The sequence below is a fragment of the Haliotis asinina genome, chromosome 2 (genome assembly GCF_037392515.1).
Source record: "Haliotis asinina isolate JCU_RB_2024 chromosome 2, JCU_Hal_asi_v2, whole genome shotgun sequence".
NCBI classification, from domain to species: Eukaryota; Metazoa; Mollusca; class Gastropoda; order Lepetellida; family Haliotidae; genus Haliotis; species Haliotis asinina.
This window is the reverse complement of record NC_090281.1, coordinates 46,323,813-46,333,952: the sequence shown is the minus strand read 5'-3', so window position 1 is coordinate 46,333,952 and position 10,140 is coordinate 46,323,813. Positions and strand designations below refer to the sequence as shown.

The window sequence follows — 10,140 nt, the reverse complement described above, 5'->3', positions numbered from 1 at the left end:
ACAAGCTGATGTATATTTATGAACTATGGTCAGTCATCATTACGTTCTGGCTAACTTTGTTGTTTTGAACAACTCATTTAATGTGGCTATTTAACTGTCACTTCAGACACATTTTCTTCATTTGGGATTTTGATAATAGGCTCTATTCTTGAATTGGATTTTCCAAATGTATGCATGCATCCCACAGTAGACAAAATGGTCACCAAGAGACCTGAAAGACCATCCTTTACAATGGAGAGGAAGAAGTGTATTTTCTAGTCATTGTCATTGTATTTGTCTGCCACCAATGTGCAAAGCGAGTTGAATTTAAGGATTAAAATATTTCTAAGACAAGCCATGGTAGTCGACTATATTTGATGTTTATGGCGTCATTGCCACATAGATTGTAAGTGTACAATTTTTTGTGAAGCAAAACTACACATATGTTTTACAATGACGTAGTGGATCACTACCACGAACATGCAGTGGTGCCATTTGTACAGATTGTAGTTTGGCATGAAATGCATATCCCTCTGCCGCTGTTACAGGTCATTGGCTCCCTCCCTCTGCAAGCTGTCAGCGTTCTGCTGTTTGTTTTGTTGACAGTTACATAGACAGATTCTTTCACAGAAATGCACAACATCGGTGATTTACAGTGTAATTAAGTTGTCTGACTAAACACCCACTTGCAAAGTTTGAGATCAGTTGGATCATTGAATGAAGAGTTACTTACAAAACCCGGGTCCACATGCATTTCATGCCAAACTATACATTCGACCCCAATAAATTTTTACCGTTCCAGACTGATGCTTTCAACTGCCCCATTCGCTGTCATATGTAAGCTAAAGTTCTTTAAAGTTTTATTTGATTTTTCTTTTCGACCGCATGAGCATCGATCTACGCAATTTGGATACGATGACGTGTCAGTCAAGTCAGCGAGTCTGACCATCCTGTCAGTCACCTCTTACGGCAAGCATGAGTTGCTGAAGACCAATTCTAACCTGCATCTTCACGAGTGAGACGTACACAGAGAATGTATTAAATACAGCTGTGCAGCGCATGAGTTTTACGTTGACAAAACTAGCATAAATAATTCTGTTGTTAGCACGACTTCGAAAATCGAAAATGAGTAAAAGGTATTCTTTATTGCTATATTACAGTTTCATGAGATCGTAAAGGCTTCGTGAGATCGACCCCAGCACTCGGTGCCTGTTACAAAGGATGGTTAAATGAATGTTGAAAGACAAATGATTATGGCTCAGTGCTCATGAGATCGACCACCGTGTTTTGTTTTACCTGTCTGGTCCTGGGGTAGCTGTTGACTAATCATCAGGAAATGAACCAATTAAATGTGTTTCAGGTTCAACGAGCTGTTAATCTCATTGGAAGAAACGTGTACCACAGTGAAAGTATATTCCTATTTCACCTGTTGCTGTCTATATATAGAGTTATGCATGTACGGATGCACCATCCACAGTGCCATGTTAACGTCACGCCGCTGTAATGCCAATATTAGCCAAGATGATCACGTGAAATGTCGCAGCCAGGGGCTCCTTTCACGAAACAACCTTTACAAAGCTTAACCTTAACTCCCATTATTTAACATTGCACTAAGGTCATTATAGTGATTTACGACCACCTTAGTGCTTTGTGAAAGGAGACCCTGGGCCATATTTAGATCTGTCACGGATGGTCCAAATAGCCCGGTAGTTACTCATTTTGACTTAGCGACACAACTCTCACTCTTTCACACTACACCTGGCGAGGCACGTTCTCCAAGGTGGACCTCGTTTGTCGCCCTCCGAGACGTTGTTATTCATCACTTGGGTTGTCAGCCCAGATTTGAAGAGTTCATCATATGACGATGTCGTATTGGCAACACGAGATATACTCATGAGTACCTATAGAAAGGTGAAGATCCTCCATTCTGCATCCCTTGTGATGAAAGAATCACGGTCAAGCACGTGTTGAATTTTCCAACACAAGGGATAAATATTTTGAATCACGAACTATGAAGGATCGTTTTAATCACAACAATTCTTATTTCATTATTGCATTTTAAAAGGCTTAGACTTGTTAACTGATTTGCAGATAAATATTTTAGGATTTGAAGTTTAGATTAGTAACTTAAATTGTCAAAGTGAGTTGAAGTATTGCAAAATTATTGTCCTCCTGAGAGTGTACGTAAGTCCCAAAACATTCAAAGTAAATTTAAGTCTAACATGTTTTTAATCTCAGTATTTCTGTCATTTTACTGTATGGCTAAACCTCAGCATAATAGCCAATGATCGAAGGAATGGTTGAAATCCAGCTAGGGTCTATGCAGGTATCAAAAGTAATGTTGGTCCCCATGGACCCTAGTATGGTGATCTACCTTCAGTTGTTGGCTATACATAGCCCATTTTCAGATGGTATTGTCGAAAATAGGTTTCTGCTTTTAAAAATACGTGCTAGCTACTTTAAATCTTTTCGTGACACACTAGTTATTTTCCAGTCCGTCGATGCCTGGTTCTTTAAATGCTTCTATTTATTGTGTATCTGCAACATTTCTTGTCACTGAATGGCTGCAATGTTGCCGATGTGACGTTAAATGTTAACTCACTCACTCATTATTTACCATGTAGAGTCGCCTCCTTTAGCACACCGGAAAACTACCACCGTGGACTCTAGTCTTAGATTCGACTCCATTGTTTCATTGTTTGCTAGCGCCATGCCTTGATCGTTGGCTTCGGCATTGTGGTGCACGTGTTACATTACTTCCGGGTTATCACTTCCGGGGTTTTACAAATCATGATGGCATGATTCGAAGTATAACGAGGAGATGGCTTAATGAAAGCGGTGCCATGCCGAACTGCCGTATGTGCTCATGCAATTGTGTCACATTTACATTCTTGAAGTAATGATGCCTGAATTTTGCCGTAACTTTATTTGACATAAATGCGTTTCTTGGCAAGGAGTACCTCAACCATAAAACACAACTTATTATGATAAGCTTATAATCAGTCACTAACAGGAAATTATCGATGACAACTCAGTTACAAAGAAGCACACCATACTAGAATATAAACGAGAGAGTTATCTCCCTAGATTTGAAACAACAGTCTGCATACACCAAGATGAGAACATGCAGATTAGGACCCATGGTCAAGCTCAGTAGATAGTGGTGAGTGAGTTTAGTAGTCCAGCAATATCACGGCTAAGGGCACCAGAAACAGACTATTGTGCCCATGTGAGGAATCGAACCCGGTCTTCGGTTTGAAGAGAGAACGCTTTAACCACTAGGCTACTCCACCGTCCCGTCAGGAGGACTTGAACTGGATCCAAGAGGATACAAAGGGAATCGGATGGCCAGGCTCGGGAACGTTGTTCACAATACCAGTATAAGAGTTGACTGGTCCAAACACGACTATTTCCAGGCATCTGCTTCATAGGCTGACTATTAATAATAATGTCGTGAAATACACTCATTTATTCACTCATTACATGCTTCATACAGGACGATATTTATGGATTTATTGTCCAAAATATGAACTTTTGTAGCGAGAAATTAAGTACATTAGATTTGATCCACCGTATATTTTAAATGTTACGTCAATCCTGTGTGCTGATAATCTTGATTACTTAACTAGAACACAAAAGTTTTAAAAACACGACACTTCAAGCATAATCGTCAACGCTGCTCCTCTGATAGGACACGCAACAACGTAAGTGTAAAAGGTGTTATTCTGTCGCTTAACTTTATTTTATTTCCTTTGTCTACTGCAGCTGGGGTAGTTTTAGGATCGCTTCGGTTGCGCTATGAAGCAGCAATTCAACTCTTCAGTTAAGATATATATTCATGGAAACAAATTGGGGAAAACGTGATAGTACAAGTGTGCCTATATATATTCCCAGAATTTCACCCACAGTGCAATATATGCCTAGTGAAGAAATCTGGAAAAGGAGAAAGGAACACTTGTAATTTCTTGTGTCCCTTTATTCGTTTTCATGAACATACTTGCACCGATTATCCCATCTGCTGTTTTGAATTGGTCACTTGTGATAGCTTGTTTCTCTGGAGCCAGTGTTTAATGACACCATCCGTTCATAGTTTGTACATGGGTTGCATTTTATGGTCGTATAAGGATATAGACATCCCAACTCAGATGTAACTGTTGTTTCGTATTGTCATTGTGTCGGGTAAGACTTGGTCCTCAACCACCCATGCTTGTCGGAAGAGGAGACTAACGGGGTGGGGTGGTCAGGCTCGCTGATGTGTTGAGGCTCGCTCAACGTATTCCAGTTGTTGAGACTGAAGTTCATGCTGTCACTTGATTGTCTGGTCCATTTACAGACCGCACAAGACAGCTGGAATATCACAGAGTATGTCTCTAAACCACCAACAAATAGACATAATATTGCCATCTACCAATGTAGACACACCGACGAAGGTGCAACTGTTGTTTTGTCTTGTCATATACCCATACAGAGACACCAACTCTAGTCCACCCGTGTCTCCTATTGGTCAATGGGCGGTGGGGCAACCTAACGTTTACTTGTCACGCCGAAAAAGCTTTTCGATTACGCACATGGGAGCAAGGTGTGATGCCCATTTTCGGTGTCAGTCGCCAGGAACATTGGAAGATTGCTAAAAGCGATGTAAAACCATACTTGTTTACCCATTATATTAGTCACCAGGGCAACCATGTAGATTTTGGTTCCATTGCTTCCAGACACTATGAGTCGACTGCTCCTGGGAATCCTGCTGCTAGTCAGGTAAGACAACCAGACACCACCTGTCATCAACTCGTCGTTCCTCTTGTTGAAATTCCCCTTGGATTCCTTGACCATAACTGCACCAGTACCACATTCGATTAAAATTGGAATCAAACTTTCATGTCCTGGTTTGTAAAATTCCCGCTATATTCACGTTCGTTGTCGTGAGGCGGTCGAGTATGTTTTAGCTTGTTTTCCCGTGAATTTTTAAAAGTAGATGCTGTCAGATGCAATTTCTTGCTTTCTGAAGCTGAAAGTACTCCATCTATGTAATGTATAGTTTTATCTAAAAGTTTCTTTTAAATAAAAATTCTTTGTTCAAACGTTTTGCTATGTGCATAATGTTCAGAACTAAACATGTTAAATATGTTTATATCTGAATAAATGTAAAACATCGGTTTTGTTCGGTTCAGGTACATACAATAACTGTATTATTACAATCAGCTGACAGTTCAGAAACTGCTCGTGACATTTACATCATGTACATGATATCTTTAGGCTTGGTCAATATTTTGGAGTCATGTGAATTGAATGCAATCCTTTTAGTAATGAAGTCTTTAGTTGGTTAAGTATCATTATGTATTGCACAATATGCCTTCAGTTTTTTTCTTCAGTGCCAGGGTAGACACTCAAAAGAATGTTAATATCAGTACGTATTTTCATGTACAAAAAATACTCTGTAAAATAATTCTAGTGTAGCTCCCCTCCTATCCTCGGGCTGCCTTCGGTCCTGATTTAACACACTTTGCCTTAGATAGTGGAAGGTGAACTGTATGTTGTATGGGTGTTGTTGTTGCTGCTGCTGTTGTTGTTGCTCTTGTTGTCCACCCACGTTTTTGCTTCTCCCGGATAACATAAAGTTAATGTTATGGTTCCATGACATAACACATATTCTGAGTCTGATAGGAAACAACAGAAAACAGCGACACACCCCACCCCAACCCAGTCCCCAAACATAAATAAAAGAAAAAACCCAAACCCTAACAATACACAACAACAACAAAACAAACAAAACTAAAAACAAACAAACCAGGCACAATTTTCAATTCCCTATTTATTCTTTATTCTTTGTGATAACACTGGTGATTTGTCGTTCCAGCCCTATCTTCGCTCAGAATTTCGACCAAATATGGGTGGACATGAACCCTAATGGCGGTGATCTCACTCCTGACGAGATTGGGGTGTTCTTTCGGTCGATGATGAGGCCACGTACGTTTTTGTGCACTTACTTTTTACAATCCCGACTTCTGTGTAACATTGTGAAACAACGCCTCGTGCGGCCATCGACTGGTCATTTGACGTATGGCGGTGTACGCCATTCAGCGGTACATGACGTTGGCCGTTGCAATATTTACGTAGCAACATGCGAGGTCAAACCATATTTTCACTTTGCTCAGAGTTTTTGTTCTTTATCCAAGGCAAAGCGTGTGAATAAATATTTGATATCGATATTAAATACGGTCTTCAAATGACATGTACTGCAATATTACACTCCATAGAAAACTTAAATGTCTCGTTAGGAGAACTGTGATTGGCTCATAAACGGTGCTCGTTGACAGTCGAAACTCGAGTACCTTGTGGATTATTAGTGTTAATATTTAGTCTTTTCGTTGATAACCATTTTCTTCTTCTTCACTAATACGTCTGAATAACCAGGGGGCATAGTACTATGATACATAAAAAGCAATCTGTGAAAGAAGTCCCCCAAAGACGAGCCCAGCTTAATCAACGAAAGTGGAATCGTTAGAGGCACGCGTATTGTTCAGTCTTGCGTCTTTGGCCTTCCTTTATTTGTGTTCGATAATGGTAACAGCAGAAAAAAGCCCTTTCATAACAACTTCCAAGAATGTTCCTAACGTTTAGGAACAAATATTCAACATACTAACCTTCCGAAAAAGTAGGGGAACTTAATTTTTACTTTATGGCTGGGAGATATATCGGGTTAATTGGGAGATACATCGGAGTCAATCAGTTTTGATGTGATGATAATGAATGTTTTTAGGACACTACCTTATGACAATAGTTGAATGCAGAAATACGCTCTTGAAAGATGACTGGTGTATGGCGTGAAAGTTGCATATGTACGATTTCCATTTTCAACAACAACAACAACAACAAAAACCCCAACAACAACAACAGCAACAACCCCCCCCCCCCAAAAAAAACAAAACAAAACAAAACAAAACAAAACAACACAAAAAACAACAAAAAACAAAAAACAAAAAAAAACCCAGACGTAAGACGTCTATCGTTGAAAAAAATTCTTAACGCTCATACTTCCTATCCAGTCTCAAAATGTGTAAATACACACACGCACGCACACACGTACACTTCAGAGCGTAAGGGGGCAGCTAAACATGACTCCAAAGACTCGCTACGGACGTCCAAAGTGAGTGAATCCTGTTTGTGGTATGGTATGGCCGTCAGTACCGAGTGTGTGAAATGTTAACAATAGCGCCAAAACTCAGATGCATGCATCTGCTGTTGCAGCACCTGGCGTTAATGACCCGACGGCTGTGACTCGGGTGGACTTCAAGGCCTACTGGATGGCAGCTTACGGGGACACGGAGAAGATCGCTGACGGGCTTTTCTCCTTCATAGATGGTCACAAGGATGAAATCATCGATGAACAAGACCTGCTCCCAATGATGAACATTGCTGACACTAACGGTAGGTATGTGTACGTCAAGGGTAGTGTAATGGACGCCAATAACAGTATATGAACGCCAATTATAGGTCTTGAACACGAAGGGGTGACATATGACAGCAAAGGGTAGATATATGTACGGAAACGGTAATCATGTGGACGCCAAGGGTAGGTGTGTGGACGCCAAGGATGTATATATGAACCGAAACGGAAGGTATGTGAGCAACAAGGGTAGATACATGGACACTAAGGGTAGGTATATGACACTAAAGGTATATGTATGGACACTAAGGGTAGGTATATGACACTAATGGTAGATGTATGGACACTAAGGGTGGGTATATGACACTAAAGGTAGATGTATGGACACTAAGGGTAGATGTATGGCACTAAGGGTAGATGTATGGACACTAAGGGTAAATGTATGGACACTAAGGGTAGATGTATGGACACTAAGGGTAGGTATATGGCACTAAGGGTAGATGTATGGACACTGAGGGTAGGGACTTCAGCGTGACGAGCGGAAGTTTTAACCACTAAGCTACCCTTCCACCCCTACTGCTGTGTGAGACAAAACACACGACGGTTCCAAAATGGACAGATCGATGCTCATGCAGTTGATCACTGAATTGTCTGGCCCAGACTCGATTATTTACAGACGGCCGCCATATACCTGGAATATTGCTGCGTGTTGCGTAAAACTAAACTCACTTACTCGTGAAACTGGTGCTACGGGCAAGATAGAACGTGTTTACCTTTTCCGTGACCACCTGGTGTCTTCGTTGATCCACTCATATAACTGGCAATGCTATCTTGTCAAGCTGCACTGAATATGTTTCGGTGAACATTTGAGCTATGCTGGTGTGTTGGTTATATTTTAGTTGACATTTTGTATTCAGCTAGGTATTAAGTTGGATATTTTGTGCATCATGTTTGTTACTTTAATGCTTTCTATATTGTTCCCTGTAATTTTTACTATAGCATACGCCGCCGCAACATAGCTGGAATATTGCTGTGGGCGGCGTTACCTAAACCCTGTCACCCACTAAAGCATACAAAGCGTATACATTGTTCCGTTCCTAAATTTTAGCTGACGGCGTTCTTGACAGACAAGAGTTTGATGCCTATATGACTATTGTAAGTATAGAGTACTGATTCACTATAATACTTTGTAAGGCTTCTATCGCTGTTCTCCCATTAAGTTGCTAATCGATTTAAACTAGTATATAGATTGAAGACCCGTGAAGATCCGAGTTAGAACTGGTCTTCAGCAACTAAGCTTTTCATAAGATCGAGGATCATAGGATCGAGTGTTCAGGCTCACTGACTTGGTTAACACATGTCATCGTATCCCAGTTACATTGATCAGTACTCATGCTGTCCATAACAGGATTGTCTGGTCCAGAGTCGATTATTTACGGACTGCCGGGATACAGCTGGAATACTGCTGAGTGCGGCGTAAAACTACACGACAAATATTTTATTGAATGCTTCTCCCGCGAGTTATATTTTAAGCTGCTTTTAACAATATCCCATCATGCAGTGTGATGTTAGCAGTGAAAGATAGTAATAAGTTTCTAAAATGTTTGAAAATTGAATTATAATTTAGGTGGTGTTAATATTCATATTTCATGCAATGCTCATAATGTCGATCACTGCATTGTCTAGATTGTACTATACTGTAACCGCTGCGGTGAAACCCACCGTATGTTGTTGAACCTAGAAACAGGATGGGGGCAAACCGGGATTCGAACCCACAATCACTGGGTTTGACGTAACAAGATGAGAAGGTAAAATGGTAACTATACACTGGGAAATGCATGTATAGAAATTGTTGAACATGTACATCTTCTTTCCGAGTGTAAAATTCTCTCATTGATTGTCAATATATGTATGTGTGCATATGTTCAGGCTTACGCCTACGCTGAGAATCAACGCCTGTTGCCTGGCAACGTTCACAATGTCCATGTGCAAGCCCACCACCAGCAACACGCGAATCACCACCAACACAACCCACACCTTCACCTCGGGAAGCCATTCTTTGGATAAGAGATGTGTTTAATAAATAAAAATTTAATCTACTGTCAAGGAATATGTCGTTTTGAGAAAATCATTTCCACGATATAATACCCAGGTTCGATTCTTAACATGGGTACAATGAGTGAAGCCGAATTTTGGTTCCCCCCGGTGTGATATTGCTGGAATATTGCTAAAAGCGATGTCGCCATCCCAGATGCCCCTCGCAGTGGTGCCCATTGTTCCACGGTGATGTAGTGCAGTGGTTGACGCACGGGTACAAACACACACAACAGGAACGATGATACACGGCAAATGTTAACCCCTGTCCAACTCCACGATAACAGGTGAATGCACATTTGAGGGGTGACGATACAGAAGATTCACGATACGATACGTATCGCGATATCTTGAAACGATACGATTCTATTCGATGGACATCATGATGTGCTATTTTTAGATATTTTCTTTACAATTGTATAACTTTTATATCACGCAACAGTTTAAATTTTCACATAACCGTCATTTTCTAGTGAAAATTAAGAATGTTAAGGCATCGACATGTTTATCGTCTGATAAAATATCACGATTATCGATGCTACGATATATTGTCACAGCTCTAATGCACATCGATCAAGATTATTGCAGAATCCGTTACACGTGAAACGTACCTCAGATTTCGAAACATAAGTTTAGTAAATCTCCTAACTGAGACTCAGAGTAAATATATATCCCATTCTCCA

General features: G+C 40.5%; 1 protein-coding gene across 1 annotated transcript; it reads left to right on the top strand.

Moving 5' to 3' along the window:
• The first annotated feature begins 3,624 nt into the window (after positions 1-3,624).
• LOC137272589 (uncharacterized) lies at positions 3,625-9,473 on the top strand. The gene is made up of 6 exons (XM_067804980.1): positions 3,625-3,683; positions 4,692-4,734; positions 5,834-5,943; positions 7,225-7,404; positions 8,472-8,518; positions 9,293-9,473. The coding sequence occupies exons 2-6, from the start codon at positions 4,697-4,699 to the stop codon at positions 9,428-9,430; spliced, it is 513 nt and encodes a 170-aa protein (XP_067661081.1). The 5' UTR covers positions 3,625-3,683; positions 4,692-4,696; the 3' UTR covers positions 9,431-9,473.
• Positions 9,474-10,140: the final 667 nt, after the last annotated feature.